This window comes from Pogona vitticeps, chromosome 4 (assembly GCF_051106095.1).
Source record: "Pogona vitticeps strain Pit_001003342236 chromosome 4, PviZW2.1, whole genome shotgun sequence".
In the NCBI taxonomy this organism is placed as follows: domain Eukaryota; kingdom Metazoa; phylum Chordata; class Lepidosauria; order Squamata; family Agamidae; genus Pogona; species Pogona vitticeps.
In genome coordinates this window covers 21,393,270-21,413,374 of record NC_135786.1, presented here as the reverse complement: position 1 = coordinate 21,413,374, position 20,105 = coordinate 21,393,270, and the positions used below count along the sequence as shown (strand labels likewise).

The window sequence follows — 20,105 nt, the reverse complement described above, 5'->3', positions numbered from 1 at the left end:
TTCAAAGCATTAAAGTAAAAGCCATGCCTGAATTAACTCTTTGGATCTTGCCCTGAAGTTGGGTCAGTACACAAAGCAAATAGTTATTTATTTGAAATATTTTTATCTCGCCTTCCTCCTTAAAAAGAACCCGAGGCAGCTTACATCATTAAAAAGACATTATGTAAAAACTAAAACAGTATGTATACACGTTTAAAAAGAATTACACAAGTATTACATTAAAAACAGTAATAAAATCAATACTAAAATACATTTAAAACAATAGAGCACAACAATCCATTTAAAAATATAGGTTTAGTAGGCTTTAGTAGATCAATCAACCAAGGCCATTTCAATTTGTATGGGTTAAAAGTTATAATCATATCTCATTTTCTTAGGATGTTTTGGTCCTAGTGTGTTATTGTCAGAAGGAATCATAAGCAAATATTAAAGATACCCTTTTCTTCCATTAATAGTTTTTTTTAAAAAATGTGACTTTGCTACTTATTTATAAATATTTACAAACCATTCAGAATTTAAGATTTCAGTGTAACATACAACAACAAAATATACAAGAGGCATAATACATAAAATTAAAAGGTAATTATTTACAGTGTTATACGATGATACAGATGATGCGTTAGACCAGTTCCCACATGGTCTATTGGACTGCAACTTCCAGAATCCACAGCACAAGTTTGGGTACCACTCTGTTAATCTACAAAGTGAAGGCTTGCCCCCCCCAAAGAAAAACAAGGCATCTAAAAAATTGCTGAAACATATCACATTCAGATGGAAGAGTTATTCTACATAGACCATGCCACAAAAATAAATGCCCTGCTCTGAATAATTCCACAGTAGACCTCAGCAGGATGTGATACCATTAGGAGGGCTTCTCACATGACCCCAAGGCCAAACATTTTCTACACAAGAAAATGAAGATTCTTCGGCAAACAGATTCCAAGCCAAGTTAAGCTTTATACACTAACAAAACACTAAATCTCATACCATCTAATATATCTTCCTTGTGTGTGTGTTCTCCTCAGTCAAGTCGCAACTAACTTATAGAGATTTTTAAGGTAAGTTAGTGGCTTTATCAGTTTCACTCCACCAGTGAATTTTCATGGTCAAACCCTGTTTTCCAGAGTGCCAATCCGTCACTCTATCCACTACACAACACTGGAAATCTTTAGGTTTTATGAATTAAAAATAAAGAATTTGTGTAAAAGACAAGCAAACAACCAAAACAAAATTCTCATGTGCCCTTCAACATCTCAAGAAGCCAGCTATACTAAAGTCCTAGTATTTTGCAAAGTTACCTGGTGGATGCTAAAAGAAGAATTAAATTTACCAGCAGACAGTTATAAAGTCAAAATTTACTTTTGTGCTTATGTTAACAGAAATGTTGCAAGGGAGAAATAGAAAATAAACAGCTGTGATTAAGTAGATGTGTTAAATCATTCAGTCCTGAAAACTGACAATGAAACACTTTTCATTTAAGTAATGCTGTGATACAAACGGTGAAAAACTTACCACTCCATTAGAACTATTTACTCCATTCATATTAATTTTTGTTACAAATCTTACAAATGGAGGTGCTTCTGGATATTTAGGCCCACATTCTATTTTAAGGCTGTATATTCTGTTTTCATAAATTGTCTGGACAGAATGAAAAAGGAAGAAATATCATTGTTGTGTGTCCCATCAATGAGGGAAGGCAACATTGAGAGAAAAGAGAATTTAATTAGTTTCAGATTACCATTGTCATATTTTGTCTCCTCACCCCTTAAACAAGCTTGTGTCAGCTTGTATTCATTGCATAATACAACAACAAATACTGGAAATGCAGATGGAAATGCATATCTGACTGTCGAATGTGTCTTTTCATCTCTTAAGAACTTGACCACACCCTCTCTTCTTTTTGACTTTTCTTTACATCCAGTACACAAACTCACAGTGACCTCTGAACAAATTAGGTCCATTTTGTGACAACTAAGTACCCAAGCATGAGTTGGAGGCAAAAAGAGTTTGCAGCTGAGTGGGAAGAATAACAAGGTGACACTCTGGTGAATCACTGTTCGAATGCAAATATGCTGCCACTGGAGCTAAATGTACTTTATAGATCACTAGTTTTCTCTCCTTTCATTCTGAACACTCAGTGCTACCATGGACAGTTCTCTCACTATTCAGAACTAGGTTCAGGAAAGAAGATGTTGTGGTGGGGAGAAATCAGGTATTCCTGCTAAGTAAGCAAAAGTGCCACCTGCTTGTTCAATGTGATGCTTGCATTCAATTCCATAATAATAATGATCAATTAGGAGCCACATTCAGGCTGAGCTTCTATAGGAGTGAAAGAAGTCAAGATATGTTCAGAACAGTTTGCATCAGGTGCACTCTGAGAGCTGCAGTAAAAATTACCAACTCACAGATTCTATTACTTATGTCTGCAGTCCTCATCTCCAAAGAACTCAGGTGGATTTTATTATAGTTTGCTTGCAACTATAGCTTGCAATTTGTTTGGTAAATACATCAGGTTTATTTTTATTTTATCAGAACTTCATCTTTGCTTCCATTCTCTCCTCATTACATTTCTCTAATGCAGGGGGTAGCCAACTTCTAAGGGTCTGGGGGAAATTTTTGTGCCCAACCCACCCTGGTAGATTGCAACCCTTTCTGACACCTCTCAAAATTGCAACCAAAACCTGAAAGGTGGTGCCATTTGGAATTTAAGTGTAATTTGACCCCACCCGATTTTAGACCAGAAGGGACTTTTGTAAGAACAGCTAATGACGAGCCAGTCACTTCCACTTCAATTTTTAAAAAGGCCTTTTCATGTCTTACTAGGGAGTTTACATTGCAAATTGCACCCCCACAAAATTTCCAAGGGATGCAGTTTGCCATTTGGGGATGAGTCACTTGTCTCAGGGATTGTGGTGTTGAAGTAGCCCGGTGCTGTACTAGGAGGCTGTATGAAGCCTGCATGTCATCTACCCTTGCTTAATGAATACTTATAGCTTGCTGTTCCTTTGCATACATCTGGCAGTTATAATAACCAGGATTAAGCCACAAATACTTCAAGAGAACCATTCCCAAAGGCCATTAAAATTATGTACTTGATATAGAAACGTGGTAGAATGTATTTGTTAATGTTGCTGTTCACCTGCATCATAGTTTTATATTAAACAGAAATACTTTTGGCATATCAAATTCTAATATCTTAGACGGGGGAAGAATACAAATTATTTAGGAGCACAGAAAATGCCAGCAGTGTCTCACAGGTTTTTCAACTGTCCTGTTTTCTTCGGTTTCGTTAATCATTTACTACTGTAAACTAGAGATGAGGGTATTTGTATACAAATATCCCCGCACAGGTGGAAATAACAACGCGAGCTTGTCGGACCTTCCTATCGTGCCACTGTCTGCAACTAATTACCCAGTTCTGGCAGGAGGTGGGATGACAAGAATCTTTGCTAGGTTGGAGAGTGGCTAATCCATTGCGGAGAACAGTGCAATAGTAAGCCTCCGTGGAGCCAGCAGCAGTGGTGAAATTGTGAATGGACAGTCCAGCCCTCGTTATTTCCACCTGTGCGGGGATATTCGTATACAAATACCCCCATCTCTACTGTAAACACATAAGCTGCTCATACATTGGCTGAAATCCTGCTGCTCAGCATAGTAAGTCACTGCCTTGGGTCCTTTTAAGGAGAAAGAAGGGTAAAAATATTTTAAATAAATAACTAAATAAACAAGAATAGGCTCATTGGATCCATGGGGATTTGGTGAATCAGTTCCTCCATAAGTTCCAATGTTTCAGAGACCGTACTCTTGCAACTTAACTGTGCAGGTAACAGGATTTCAGCCACTGTAGCACTACCTAGCACAGCAGGGTGAAAGAGAAATTAAATCATATATATATAGAACAAAATCACAGGAAGAAAAATAGCAACTCCTACCCCTAACAGACTAACTGACATATGCAAAAAAGAGGCATTTTGCAAATAAAACAGGCTTAAGGGTAGTGGTTTCCATATTTTTAAATGGATGCTTACTCTTGGAGGCCCAATGATCATGCCTGTCCATCTTGTAAGCGTCATATCTTCATCATCTTCAAGACCCCAGCTAACTGTCCCATCTCCTACTCCTTTCTGACCTTCTTCAAGTTCTTCCAGCAGTCGAAAATTGCGAGGAACTTTTACTCCTGAATACAAATCAGAAGACAATATTAAGATTGGATACTTTCAATCAATATGTCAAACATTTCATTAATTAACAGTGCAGTTGTAAGCACAATTACTAGAATAAAGGCCCACTTAATTTAATGATGCTTACTCTCTGTTAATTAAATATAGGCTGCAGGCTAAAAACATAAGACTGATAGGCTATTGCAAATGCCTGAGAATATTGCAAGCATCCATTATCTGTGTCCTCTCCTTATTTCACAGGAAATAAAATGAAGCAAAATAACTCTTTCATTATGACAGATGCTTTCCTCTACCTTTCCCTGGATGCAAAAGCTCACAATCAACCTGCTATCAGCTCCAGTCTGTGGCAACCAGCCAGTTACACTGCATGTCTCCACCTATACACTTACTGCATTAATTACAGTGAAAGTGAAAGCCTAATTGTGCTGCAGCTGTTGGGTGTGGCAATTATGTGGCAAGCTAGAACAAAAATAGATTCCCTTCTCAAAAGAGACAGCAGGAAAAAAGGTGGGGAGAACAATGGGAATAGATGTCTAAAAATGTTTTAAACAAGCAAAATGAAATAAAGAAAAGACTATATTAAGCTATAACCAAGTACTGTATGGCTGTTCTGAAGTTAATGTGGCAGTGCGGCCCTCTTCCATTTACAATTCTAAAGCAGCCCTCCAACTGACCCAGACTGTGTTGCAAAACAACTGTCCTACCGAAACCAAATTCAGAATGCAATAACCTAATGGGTATTATCAGTAGAAACCAAACTGCAGGGGAAAAGAAAGCAAGTCTACTTAATAGTCCTCAGAAAGTGTTTTTATTCATATGGTACATGTACCAAAAGTGGGATTTGGTGGCGCTGTGTGCTAAACCGCAGAAGCCTGTGCTGCAGGGTCAGAAGACCAGCAGTCGTAAGATCGAATCCACGCGACAGAGTGAGCTCCCGTCGCTTTGTCCCACCTCCTCGCCAACCTAGCAGTTCGAAAGCATGCAAATGCAAGTAGATAAATAGGTACCGCCTTGGTGGGAAGGTAAAATGAAGCTCCCTAGTCACACTGGCCACGTGACAACGGAAACTGCCTTCGGACAAGTGCTGGCTCTACGGCTTGAAAAACGGGATGAGCACCGCCCCCTTAAGTCGGACACGACTGGACTAAAAATGTCAAGGGGAACCTTTACCTTTTTTACATGTACCAAATGAACCAATGACGAAGAATCCGCACTCCCTTTTATTCAGTATCTTGCTTCACACAACATGAAGTAACAGATGCTGTACTAACAACTTCATTGCATTAATAAGTATTTAACAGTGTACTACTGAGCACTTTTTAAAAAGCATACCACCACCGACAGATTGCTAACAATTAAATGTATGAGCTACATTTACACTGAATGTGTTCAAATTAAAGTCTAGTAAAATTTCCCAATGACCTACTCCCCAAATTGTAAACACAAAGAAATAAATTACATTAGTTTATTCCAAATTAGCTGGCTCCATAGTCCAGTTAGTTGAGTATCTGGCTTTGAAGCTAGATGCAGTTCCCCACTGTGCTTCCTGTACCAGAGCTAACCTGTGTAGCCATGGCCAAACTGCACCCTCAGAAGAAAGGAAATGGTAAACCATTTCTGAGTACTCTCTACTTATAAAACCATGGAAAGGGTTGCCATTAGTCAGAAATAAAAAAATAGTATTTTTTATTCCAAATTAGTTGCTAAAAATTCTAAGAACAGAATGACAACTATCCAACAACAGCTAAAAGTAGAAATTATGACAACTGAAAAACATTCCAGTTTGGGCTGAAGAGAAATGAGAATTGCAAGAAATAAAAATTTAGCTTATTTTGTTGAGCAAGTCAGTGGACAAAAACAAAGACACTCCCCCAAAAAATAACTTCACAGAATTGTTAATAAGATCAGAACAAAGCATACCAGTATGAATACAATACTCTGGAATCAAGTACCTTGTTATGTCATTGTGCTTGTATCCTGTGGAACAATTGTTGCATGCTCTCACTCCCCATTGAAGGATGGTGTCCTAAACACACTTCCTCAAGCAGTTACTGCACTTGTGGAAGGTTGTGCAAGGGCTGAACCTTCCCTGAGAGTGCGTAGTGCAACCCTAACATTCCACCACAGGGTGGTGCAACAGAGATAATGAGTCTGAAGTGGGATCACTTATACAAGAAAAGTACAATCTAGCACATGTCTGAAAATAGGGAAATGCATACATGATGGTTTAATATTATATTGCCTTAAATCTATTCCTATGCAAATATAAATCTACTCTGATACCTTATGGGTAGGCAACGTGTGGCTCTCCACATGCTGTTGAACTCCACATGCTGTTGACTATGCTGGCTAGGGCTGATGGAAACTGAAGTCCAACTGCACTTTACCCACTCCTGCTGTCTATTCAGGGGTCCCCAACCTTTTTCACCCCGCGGACTGGCTGGGGAAGACGGGGCACACCCTGCGCTCATGCGCATGCAGGAACAAGCGCTCTCTCTCTCGCACATGCGTGAATGGTGGTGCAGTGCTTGTGCGGGGCACATTTGTGCGCATGCACACATTGCGGCGCAGCGCTTACACGGGTGTGCTGGAGCACACACACATGCACAAATCAACTGTGTGTGGGTGAGTGTGTGCAAGAGGGGAGGTCTGTGTCTGCAGCCCAGTCCGGCTCAGGCCATGGACCAGAACCGGGCCATGGACTGGGGGTTGGGGACCTCTGGTCTATGTCATTAGTAACTTCAGTATCAACTACTGTAACTATGATGCTAGCCTTGAAGACTATTTGGAAACAGGAGTTGAGCTCTTGAGCAGGTTTTCTTATCTGAAGTATTAATTTTTGTTTGTTTGAAGGTAATATTTAAGCAATGTATGTCTGCTTTTGTCTCGATAAATATTTTTGTTTCAATATTTACAGGCTGAACAAAAAATTATTTTTCAGAAGACATCAATCAAATTATATGAAATCAGTTCGTCCTCAATTTAGGTTAAAAGCAGGCAATTTTCATGGGTCCAAAGTTGAATTTTGTCCTTCCCTGGACCCTGAAGAACAGCACACCCTCTCCAACTCATCCAAAAGCATCCTGAACACACACACACACAAATCTGTGTCTGTACCACAGCCTCAAGGGTGTGTGACTTGCACAATAGATCCAATCCCCCCCACGCACACATTATAGGGCTGAAAAGGCTATTTTAGAAAGGGAAGTATTTGGCAAATAACTAAGATAAGGAAAAAAACCCTGACTAGACTACTGCCTACAATTACTGGTTTATTGCCAAGCAACAGGACTAGCCATTTATTCAGTCTACATCATAACAGTTACATCTAAAGTATTTTTTAAATGGGGACATTAGTGGTATCTACAAGGTACATTCGCAGATTAAGCAATATTTACTTCTTTGAAATCTGTATGTTAGATTGAATGTTCAAACACCTCCTACTAGTATGACTTAATCTTGGTCCAACTCAGCATCTGCAATATGAACAAACTCAATTATTGACAACTGATTGAAATATACCATTTCAGTAACTATCAGTATGAGTTTACTGCTATACAATATTTCCACAAATAGATGTTTGTTAAGTTCTTAAAGATACCAATGAGAATCTCAGATTTTCCTAATCAGAAGGAAATAAATTATAGTAGTATAGTCTAAATTAAAATTAGACCTCAAAATTAATGCATTATTACTTAAAGCCAAACCAGGATACATTGTTTCAATCTATGACTTCAATTGCCTAAATTTCAGGGCATTTTCTTGCACTTTGAAAATAAGAACATAAATACAGTGGTGCCTCGACTTACGAACTTAATTGGTTCAGGAAGATGGGCATAAGTCGAAATGGTCATAAGTCAAAGCACCATTTCCCATTGGAATGCACTGAAATGCAATTAATCCATTCTGGCCGAAGAAAAAAATCATCCCCCCCCCCCAAATCACTGGAAGACCAGTCGGAAACGCGATTAATCCCTTCCAGCCGAAGGGGGGGGGGAACAATCAACCTTGCAAGACCCATAGCAAATGCAAATAAGAGAAAGCAAAAAGCAATCAAGCAGATCGTGCATGATCAGAAATGGTGGGGGTACTTAAAAGCAAACAACCCCCCCAAACCCATCAGAAATGGGTGGGGGAGTCCAAAAGCAAGGAAACCCCCAAGACCCAACAGAAATGGGAAAAAATCCAAATAGCAACCAAACCCCCCAAGACCAATCAGAAATGGGGGAAAAAACCAAGACCTATCACAGCACAGAAACATAACCCCCCAGCTCAAAAACCATGCTGTAAAAACACCCAGAACAGTTTTTAAAAAGCAGAAAATAGCATCTTACCTTACAAGGCAGCCCGAAGCCTCCCTGCAAACACACACACATGCTCTCAGAAGCAGAAGGAGGCAGTCTCAAGCCTCTGAAGATCTCTAACTGCTGGGGCAAAAGAGCTACAAGGAAGCAGCCTCGTCGCCACCTACAGTTAGCAATTTGAATTTCCCACCTTTTTCCCCTGCCTTTTTCTGTTCATAAGTAGAAGCTCCAGTCACAAGTAGAAACAAAATTTTGCAGCTGGAGCTGGTCGTTAATTCGAAATGGTCATAAGTAGGAGTGTTCGTAAATCAAGGCACCACTGTAATAAGAAGTTTCTTGCTATCACTCTTTTCAGTCTGGGACAGAGCTTGGAGGATCTACAAAAATTTTAAATAAATGTTAATATTAATGTTTGGTATTTATGTTTCATTGTATAGTTAACATTTTATTTTAATGTGAGTTCCTTTGGGACACTTCTAGTTAGCAGCAGTGGTGTATAAATTATTTTAAATATAAAGAAAAAAAAATCCCAATCCCATGTGCTTTCACTTATGTATACAAACAGGTATAGTGGGCCCTCGATTTACGAACTTAATCCGTTCTGGAAGGAGGCTTCTAAATCGAAATGTACATAAACAGAATCCAAATTTTCCATAGGAATGTACTGAAAACCCATTAATCTGTTCCAGCTGAAGAAAACAAATACCCCCCCCAAAAAATTAAAAGAACACAGCATACCAGATTGGAAGGCACTGGGGTTTAAAAAAACAACCAAATACAGTAAACAGAGCAAGACTGGAAGACGCTGGGGTGCAAAACAAAAGAAAACAAAACCCCAAAATAAACATCAGAGCAAGTCCCACGCTGGGACTGCAAAAAAACAAACAAACAAAAAACACCAGAAAAGAAGAGCAGAAACATAACCTCCCACCCCAAAGCTACCTTGTAAAAGCCACCCAGAAGAGTTTTTAAAAAGCAGCGCCCTACCTTGCCAGCCCAAAGCCTCCTCCGATGGCACTCACTTCCCCTGGCTGCAGCCAAGGCGGTGTCAGCGGGGCCGCAGCCATGGCAGAGGGAGAGGCCGGTGAGCGACCAGAGCGCCCTGGCCAGGTTCAGCCTCCCAATGCAGCAGCAACGCCGCAACTCCAGAGGACAAAGGAAGCGTTTTTATTTGAGAGCGAGGGCAAGCCTGCAGAGCCAGCGAGGTGTCCCCTTGGTGCCTTCCTGGGGCCGACCTTCTGCTCGTGCATCTCTGCCGGTGTCATCCCTTCCTTGGAGGCAGAGCGCTTCTCTTTTTGCTCCCCCTCACCGCTTCCACATTTGTAATGGAAGAAGAGCGAGAGTGCCTCAGCAGCCACCACCAAGCAGGCCGGCAGGCAGGCGATGGGTTGCGGGAACTCCACAGCCAGCAATGCCAGCAGCAGAGGTGAGGGAGGGGTGACGCGGGGGGGAATCCCGAGGAAGGAAAGGGCAAGGAGTGGAGTGGAGGCGCCGTGGCAGAGCCGGAGGGAAGAGCTGAGGAAGAGGGGCACCGGAGGTGCGGGCAGCAGATTCCTCCACGCAGGGAGGTGTGGAAGGCGGGCGAAGCTTGGGATGGAGCCATCTGGCAAAGCAGTGAGAGGGAAGCCCACCCGAGCGCTCCCTGGGGTGGCACCAAAGGAAAGCTCTCCTCCATCTCCCCCCCCCATTCTACTGGCTCTGGCCCAGGAAGATGGACTCCGGGGTCGCAACAACACTGTGGGCAGCCCAGTCCGGTCCCATAGGGGAGAGCGGACTCCCAGTCTGAGGCATTCCAAAAGTTGGCCTCTGGTTTGCCCGTGTGCCCTCACTCCCGGCCCCTTAGCTTGAACCCAGCGCAGCAGCACTGGAAGCCCAGGAGGCTGAGCCTCCCTTTTCCAAATCGCTGGGGTGAAAGAGCTACAAAGAAGCAGCCTCTTCGCCACCGGTTTGAATTTCTCGCCCTTTCCCCTGCCATTTTTCCGTTCTTAACTTGAACTCAGTTCGGAAATAGAGGGAAAATTTTTCCATCGGAGCAGTTCGTAAGTAGAAATTTTCATAAATATGGCCATTCATAAGTCGAGGGCCCGCTGTATATAACTAACCTTCAAGGTCCACTAAGAGTGTGCATTTTATACTCTATCTCCCTTCAATAGCCTAGGAATGCTACTAATTTATTAATCTCAAGGAACCAGATTCCATAGTAATAGTAAGAAAGCAGTCAAAAAGGTTTGGATTAGATATACAGATGCAAATGATACTCTCTCTTTTTTGGCCTTATTTAATTTAGAAGAAATGACCTACAGTCTCTGGTCTGATTTCAAAAAGCCCTTACAAACACTATATTTAGACTTTTAGCCAAAATGATTTGCCCTGCTTCCGGCAACCTGGGCATGCAAGAATAGAGAAATGAGAGAATGATGAAAAGGGAAGTCTCCTTTTTTTATTTGTATCAGGGTATTGCACAATTTAACAATACGGAAATATATTTCAATAGAGCTAAAGTTAAAGCAAATTACAGTGGTGCCTCGACTTACGACCATAATCTGCTCCAGAAGATGGTCGTAAATTGAAGCACCATTTCCTATAGGAATGCATGGGAACGTGATTAATCTGTTCCAGACAAAAATAAATAATCACCAAAAAACCCAAAAAAACAAAACAGTGCAAGACCCATCGGAATGTGATGGGGGTGAAAAAAAATAAACCCGCTCCATACACACAGCCAGCCCCATCGGAACGTGATAGGGCTGGGGGGGGAAAACACACACACACCCCACTCACAGCCAGACCCATCAGAACATGATGGAGCTGGGGGGGGGATAAAAAAATACCCCAGACACACAGCCAGCCCCATCAAAACACACACACACACACACACACACACACACACACACACACACACACACACACACACACACACACACACACACAGCCAGCCGCATCGGAATGCGATGGGGCTGAAAAAACACACACACCAAAAAACAAAACAAAAAACTATACAGCACAGAAACATAACCCTCCAACCCCACCCTGCAAAATCCAGAAGCAGAAAGCAGCACCAGGCAGTCCGAAGCCTCTCTGCAAACGTGCGCACATTAACCATTGGGGTGAAACAGCTACAAAGAAGCTCTTCGCCGACCAACAGTTAGTCCTGTAATTTGAATTCCTCGCCTTTTCCCACTGCCTCTTTTGTTTGCAGCTTGAAGCTCCAGCCGCAGGATGAAGCAAAATTCTGCGACCGGAACAGGTTGCAACTCGAAATTGTGGTAAGTCGGGATGTTCATAAGTCAAAGCATCACTGGCTTAATTATTGTAACATTTTTTATGAGAAGTGGGCTGTTTCAGTAGCATCATCTCAGCCATTTGCTAGATATTCTTTTGTAAATGTGATGGGGCATAAATTGCATGCACATAACTGTTGCAGTGACTGAATTTCTTCACAATCACAGAAAATTTGTCTTCTATCCAAGTAGCCCCATTTCACTTGATTATTCTTTGATCATCCTACTTCGTTTGAATTCTATTATCTGGCTTCCAGAGGCTAGTCTTGTCCCAGTGGGAGACGTTTTTCAGCATTCAGCCATTTAGCAGATGTGTGTTGTTTTTGTTCTCTCTATGTTTATCCTAGTATCTTCTGGATTAATATTAAGAGCTTGAGATGTGTGCAGAAAACCTTCCATCAATTTTAGCCATTGTCTAGGGCAGTGGTTCCCTACCTTGGCTTAACTCAGGTGTTCTTGGACTACAAGTCCTAGAAGCTCTAGCTAGCACAGCTAGTAGTGAAGGCTTCTGTGCGTTATAGTTCAAGAACGCCTGTGTTACTCAAGATTGAGAATCACTTATCTAGGGACTGGTGTTCATGAAGTGGATGGGTTTGGTGCCGTATTACCTTATTTTGTTCATTATTTCCTAGCATTTCTCAACATATGTCTGGAGGAGCAATGCCAGACAAGAAATAGACTTGGGGGTAGGTTTCAAGTAGCATGGTTCATTAAGAGCTACATCCATTTGTTTGCCATGTCCAGATTTATATCACATGGTGCTACCATATTCTGCTGTGGAGCAGCAGAAGATGAAACTGTTGTTCTTATTGTTTGTGGGTGTGTACCCCAGTCTGACTCAGCTGGTTTCCTAAGTATGTTGTTTCTGGCAACAACTTTCTGTTGGTTTTTAGACAATGTTTTTAATAGGTCAGAGTTTGATCCCGAGTGACACTCAAATACTTTGGGGCAGGGCAATGTTCCAAAATCTAGTCTTCCCAGCTAAATCAGAGTTTCCTCTCTGTTCTTCAGTTCTTTAATTGGAAGGCAGAGACCTGTGTTTTTAAAAGGTTTGGTTTCAGCTGGTTGTTTTCATAATAAAAGGACATATCTTCTAATGCAGAGGTTAACTGGTGCTCGATGGCCTCAAGGGTTTTCCCTTAACTGTTGAGGCAAGATCATCAGCACAGATGAACCTCCTGAAGTATGGGAATGTTGGCTTATCACTTGTATAAATGTTAAAAAGTAATGGAGCCAAGATGCTACCCTGTGGAGACTGTTCCTTTGGTTTCTCCAAACTGGAAGTGACAGAAAGCAAAGCAAAGCGTTCTGCTTATATACCGCTCCATAGTGCTTGCCTTAAAGCACTCTCTGAGTGGTTTACATCATGGAACAGGTGTGCCCAATTTGGGCTTTAAGCCCACCCACTACTAGTAAACTGCTTCAACAAATGAGTCCTGAGGAAGGATACCATCAATAGGTTGAAGCTTCCACCCACTTCCTCTAAGCCTTGAAAAAGAAACAAAAAATACGTAACTATTCAAGATTTGTTCATACAAGCCACCCACCCATCTCTTGGAAAAAAAGTCTCAACTAACTTTGAAATGACTTGAAGTGGCTTAAATGGTTAGTGAGACAATGGAGACAAGACCCCATATTCTAACAGGTTGCAAGAAACTAGTTATAAGTAATGTAGCTAACTTTAGCTAGCTACTTTTTGGGTAACAATAGTACAACTAAATTAAATTACAAAACAATGGAACAACTTATTGTACATTTTCTTTTCTTGGTTCAATAAGTAATGCTTTGGCATTAGTGTACTTTCAAAAGTTGCTTTTAGAGGATACTTAGATGCATTTTGATTGGAATTTTTCAAGTCATATGCCATTCTCTTCTCAACAAAGTATTGTTTTTTGTTCCTCTATATTTTAAGGTGTCATAAAAGAACTAGATACTGAGGGACCGACCGATGCTTCGCAAGACATTGATCATCTGCCTCGAGCTTTCAGCTGTTTTTGTTCCAAGTCTTGGAAAACAGCAAGCTATCTTGGTGTTTTCAAAAAGTCTCTGGGATTTATGTGATAATCTGGGAGATCCCTCCTAGCCACACCGCCTGACACCTGCCTCCTGAACACAGGCACACTATGTCCTCAAAGAGACCAGCAAGTAACCATATGGTTATGCTTGCCAAAAACACAACCACTCTAGAAAAGGGAACAGCCCAAAATGTACACCACAGTGTCACATTTCTGGAAAAAAACAACAAAGGGAATGATTCGACTTTGTATTACCATTTCCCCGAAAATGAGACCTAATCTGAAAATAAGCCTAGTAAGATTTCAGGATGCTCCTAATATAAGGCTTACCCCCAAAATAAGCCCCAGTTAAGTGAAACCATGTCCTCCACCACTGTGCAGCAACCAGAAGATGACATGACTGTACAGTGGTACCTTGCAAGACGATTACCCCGCAAAATGTTTTTTTTTGCTAGACGTTGACTTTTTGCGATCGCTATAGCGATTCGCAAAATGGTTTTTCCTATGGGGGATTTCGCTGGACAATTACAGTGGTGCCTCGCTTAACGATGTTAATTGGTTCCAAAAAAACATCGCTATGGGAAAACATTGTTAAGCCAAACACCATTTCCCATAGGAATGCATTGAAAACCGGTTAATCCGTTCCAATGGGAACGGATTACTGGCTTCAGTGCTTTTGAATGGCTTTCCGATGTCTGTTTTCGCTCATTTTTAAGTGTCTTAAAATGTTTGAAACCTGTTTTAAATGCTTGGATTCGGTAGTGCACCTTGTAAAACATGTACAAACTTAGTTTGGCTTTGTTCTGAGTCTTCGTTAATTTTTGGTGATTTTTTGTTTTTTCCCTCATTGAAAAGCATTGGAAAAAATCGTTAAGTGAAATCCCCCCATAGAGAACATCGTTAAACGATGCGGAAAATTCCTCAAAGAAACCCATCGCAAAGCGAATACATCGTTAAACGAAGCAATTGCTAAGCGAGGCACCACTGCATTTGGTCCATGCTTTGCAGACCGTTTTTTTCACAAGACGATGATTTTTACAGCTGATCGGCGGCTTTGCAAAAAGGCTTCCCTATGGGTAATCTTCACAAAACACGTGTTTTTGGGACAGATGCTTTGCAAGACAGCAATTTAAACAGCTGATCAGTGCTTCGCAAAATGGCTTCCCTATGCACGATTTTCGCTGGACAACTACTATTTCCCCCCCATTGGAACACATTAAACAGGTTTCAATGCATTCCAATGGTGAAACACTTTTCGCTAGACGATGTTTTCACAAGACAGCGATTTCAATGGAATGGATTAACATCGTCTAGCGAGGCACCACTGTATTTGAATTTATGTAGATTGCTGTACATGAAAAAAATAAAACATTCTCTCAAAATAAGCCCTAATGCATTTTTGGAGCAAAAATTAATATAAGACTCTGATTTATTTTCGGGGGAACACAGTAGAAGGTAGCCACCAACTTGGGATGAGGCTGACAGGCTTATTGATCCAATGCTGATTGATGGCAAATTCGTCTGTCAGACCAGTGTGTAGTTTACCAGGAAAAGAAAACAAATGTTCAAGCTTCCAGTCTTAACAAAAAGAAGAAAACTGCTGCCTACTTTGTGTCTCTGTGGCATCATGCCAGCCTGGCATATAATATTAAAAGCTGCTTCTCTTTTTTAAGTTTTATCACTTATTATATTCGCGAAGGCTTTCACGGCCAGGATCTAATGGTTGTTCTGGGTTTTTCGGGCTCTTAGGCCGTGTTCTGAAGGTTGTTCTGCCGGCCACAGAGACTGGCGAAACGTCAGGAAGAACAACCTTCAGAACATGGCCTAAGAGCCCGAAAAACCAGAACAACCATTTTATCACTTATTGTTTGAAAACTAATCAATACATTATTCTGTCACACTAACCATCATGAATTTGAATGATAGTACCCAAATTGCTCTACCCATTTAGCTACAGTGGGGTCTTGTCTTGTGAACTTAATCCGTATTGGAAGGTGGTTCGCAAGTCAAAAAGTTTGCAGGTCAATTCTGCATTTCCCATAGAAATGCACTGAAAACCATTTGATCCATATCTGCTCTTTTCCGTCCATAGAAACTAATGGGAAGCGGCGCGGGACCCTGAGGAAGGGAAGGGGTGCCGTCAGTCGGGGCATTCATTACATACCTGCGAGCACCTCCGCTCGGCCCAGAATGGGCCCACAGGTCCCGGCGGTGGTGGCGGCCTTGGCGGGAGGAGAAGGGGAGGCACCAGAGAGCAACCTCGCATGGGGAAGCCAAGCCGAGCCGCTCCCGCGGCCCTCAGCAGCCCCGAAGGAAGGCGGTCAGGGGGCGGATTGGTGGGCAGCCCGGACGTTGGCGCTAGAGCTAGGGTAGGCCTCCTGGAGCTGGCTGCGGAGCCTGCTGGTGCTCTCCTGCTCCCGTGGCCCTCGGCAGCCTCGAAGGAAGGCGGGCAGGGGGCGGGTTGGCAGGCAGCCCGGACGCCGGCGCTAGGGCTAGGGTAGGCCTCCTGGAGCTGGCTGCGGAGCCTGCCGGTGCTCTCCCGCGGCCCTCGGCAGCCCCGAAGGAAGGCGGGCAGGGGGCGGGGACGGCGCCCGCGCTGCCTCCTGGCCTTCCCGGAGCCTCTTAGTGTGCCCCGGACACTCCTCGGCAGCCCCAGCCGGGCAGCAGGTTCTCGTCTTCGCTTCCGCCTCCTTGCTCCAGGGCAGCAGATCCCGATCCCGCACCTCTCGGGGAAAAGGAGGAAGAGGAACAGAGCTCGGCCAGCGGAGGCGCCCAAAGCCCCCGGGGGCTGGGTGGATGCTGCGGGGACCCTTCCTCGCCGTTCCTGGGAGGGCAAGGGCCGGCTCCTCCGGGCACCCTTTCGCCAGGCAGGATTGCCGCCCTTCCTTGCGTGGGCCGAGCGGCGACCTCCCGCCTCGCTCCCGGCTCCTCCCCAGCGGCCGTCCAGCAGCGCCCACGGTGCTACCCCCGTAGCCGCCCTGTTGCCTTGGAAGTGGAGGCTCCGCTGGGTTTTTCTTCGAAGGGCGCCTCCCGCTCCGTCTCCGGCTTCCGAGGAGGAGGCGGCCCCGCGCTGCGAGCGCCTGCCCCGCAGCTTGGAGAGAGTCCTCCACAGTGGGTCAGCTATGCCTCATCTCCCAACACGCCTCCTTCCTTCAACGAGTGGCCCGGGACCCCGGCGAGCCCAAGGGTCTGGCAGCAGGGTGGCCCTTGGAAGAAGGCGGGGGGCAGGAGCGGCGGCGGCAAGCGCAGCACCCGGCAGTACTGTAGCCCGCCCAGTAGGAGCACCCCATGGTCTCTCTATAGCCAGCGCTCAGTGCGAGCGCCTGTCTCTCTCGGCTTTCGCTGTCGACGAACAACAGCAGTTTGAATTTCCCGCTTTCCCTGCCTCTCCGGCCCCTTTTCTCCCCCACTTTTTGGTTCGTACGTCAATTCTCTGTTCGCAAGTCAAAATGGATTTTTGCGGACGGAGAAGTACGCAACTCAAAAAGTACGCAACTCAGGCTGTTCGCAAGTCAAGACCCCACTGTACTTGATGTCTGTAACTGTTTACATTTTATATAACAGCATTTAAAATACAACAATTTTTATTTTGACTTTGAACCAAACATGTCTTCTTTTATCCATAGTCCACAACAGCTTTATTCATGTTAATTCATATGGTGGGGGCTTATAGTGTGGGAAGGGGGGCAGCTCTCTTCTCATATTCCACAAAAAAAGATACATATCTGCAAAGAGACTCTTACACATGGTCGTTCATATGTAGAGACTCCATGTGATCAGGGCACCAATACAACTATGTATGAATAGGGTGCAACTAACTCACAGACAAATAAGGAGTGAAAATAGCTCTGCTTCTCCTTCAAACTATGAATGCCTTGAACATATAATATATGAAGTGTAGTAGTATATACAGTATTTGATGATCTACACCAGATTATTCTATTACAACATCCCTATGAATCACCAGCTGATATTGTCAATGAGCAGCAACAGCCGGCATTACAGTATTAACTATCTTACATACTGCGATTCCATTAATCAACTCTGGACAAAACTTGATGAAAAGAGCAGCAAATTTGTCTGAAACTGACATAAGCGGCAACTTGTTATTTGTAATCAAGTCATAGTGACCCTAATAGGGTTTTCAAAGTAAGTGAGGCAGTTAAGGAATATAGAATCATAGAAAAGTGAAGTTGGAATGGGCCTAGAAGGCCATCAAGTCCAAACCCCTGCTCAGTGCAGGAATGCAATCAAAGCATATCTGCCAGGTGATAATCTAAGTTTTTCTTGAATGCCTCCAGTGTTGGAGCACTTACCAACTTCTGAGGTAATTGGTTCCACTGTTGTACTGCTTTAACAGTTAGGAAGTTTTTCCTAATATTCAATTGAAATCTGGGTTCCTTTAACTTGAGCCCACTGTTGTGTGTCCTGCACTCTGGGATGATCAAGAACAGATCTTGCCCCTCCTCTGTATGACAGCCTTTCAGATACAGTGGTGCCTCGCAAGACGAAAACAATTCGTTCCGTGAGACCTGTCATCTTGCGAAATTTTCATCTTGCGAGGCGAGTTTTCCCATAGGAATGCATGGAAATTTAATTAAGGCGTTCCTATGGGCCAAAAAAAAAAAAAAAAACCTCTGAAAAAGTCACTTACCAGGTAGGGAGCTGGGGAAGCACCATCGGAGGACTGGCAGGGGTCCCCTGCAACTGCAATCGCCACTTTCAGAGGTCCCCTGGCACTCCTATGATGGTGCTGGGCAAGCCTTCCCCAGCACCATTTTTAAATTTCCCGCTCTTTTCCCCTCACTTTTTCTGTTCGGAGGTTTGCCGAGCACCATTGGAGGCAAGCCTTCGAATGGAAAAAGGCAGGGAAAAGGGCGGGGAAAGTTAAAAATGCTGATGGAGAAGTCTTCAGAGGCTTGCCCAGCTCCATCGGAGGATTGCCGGGGGACCTCTGAAACTGGCGATCGCCAGTCCTCCGATGGTGCTTCCCCAGCTCCCTACCTAGTAAGTGACTTTGTTTGGCTCATAGGAATGCATTAATTAAAATTCAGTTCATTCCTATGGGAAAACGTACCTCACAAGACAAAAATATCTTCGTCTTGCAGGGCACCAAAAAACTTGCAAGATGCTTTCGTCTTCTGAGTTTTTTTCTTGCCTGAGGCATTTGTCTTGCGAGGTACCTCTGTATTTGAAAAGTGTTATCATATTACCCCTCAGTCTTCTTCTCTCAAGACTAAACATGCCCAATTCTTTCAGCCTCTCCTCATAAGGCTTGGTTTCCAGGTAGTTTTACCAGTTCCACATCCCCCATGAGTTTCCATGGTTGAGTGGGGATTTGAACCCAGCTCTCCTCTATCCACTGCATCACACTGGGTACCTAAGAAGCAACTACACAATAGCCTTCTAGGTCCCTTCCAATTCAATTATTCTATGATTCTACGAAATGTTTACTATGCTGAATTCAGCACGTGGCAACCAGTAATAACATACAGTGGTGCCTTGCTTAACGACGATAATCCGTTCAAGGAAAATCACCATTAAGCGAAAACATCGTAAAGCGAAAATAAAAAGCCCACTGAAACGCACCGAAAACCATTCAATGCATTCCAATGGGCTTAAAACTCACCGTCCAGTGAAGATCCTCCATACGGTGGCCATTTTCGCTGCCTGTATAGCGAGGAATTTGTGCCTAAACACAACGGGGAGCCATTTTATTTAGCCGGTGGCCATTTTGAAACCACCAATCAGCTGTTGAAAAAAATCATTTTGCGAAGAATCAGTTCCCGACGCAGGGACCCAATCATCGCAAAGCGAAATTCCCCCATTTAGACCATCGTTTTGCAATTGCAATTGCGATCGCAAAAAGATTGTCATAAAGCGGATTCGTCGTAATGTGGTGCAATCGTAATGCGAGGCACCACTGTAATAATAATCTATGTCTCATAGTATCCATTTTCCAATGTGTTCTGAATAAAATAAGAATATAATTATATTTGCTAATTTAATCAATTTATTTTAGACTCTTTTTGATCACATTGATTACTTATACATTTGTCTGTAAGCTTTTTAAAAAATGCAGTGAGTGATCATCTGAAACTGTCTGACTTTTCAAAGGAAACAGGCACCTCTAAAGATGCAGTTTTATGTTTTTCCATACAATTCTGGGAATTGTAATCAAAAATATATTTCCAGACTTTTTATCCCATAAGCACAATAAAACTATTTCCAGTGGTTCTTTTTTTCATCTGGTTCATACCAAATCTCTCTGTTTGAAAGGGCATAGAATGACTGGGGGGGGGGGGGAAGGAGAAAGAAAAAGAA

General features: G+C 43.0%; 1 protein-coding gene across 4 annotated transcripts in view; it reads right to left on the bottom strand.

Moving 5' to 3' along the window:
• UBE2V1 (ubiquitin conjugating enzyme E2 V1) overlaps positions 1-20,105 on the bottom strand; it is a 33,449-nt gene that overhangs the window by 2,389 nt on the left and 10,955 nt on the right. For 2 of the 4 annotated variants that reach the window (XM_020779496.3, XM_078392186.1), the window contains exons 2-3: positions 4,029-4,177; positions 1,513-1,638 (exon numbers count right to left, since the gene is read on the bottom strand). In XM_020779496.3, coding sequence (XP_020635155.1) covers positions 1,513-1,638; positions 4,029-4,177 — 275 coding nt within the window. Of the gene's footprint in view, positions 1-591; positions 1,639-4,028; positions 4,178-20,105 lie in introns of all 4 variants that reach the window. The other 2 variants (XR_013544483.1, XM_020779497.3) reach the window with 2 other exon arrangements.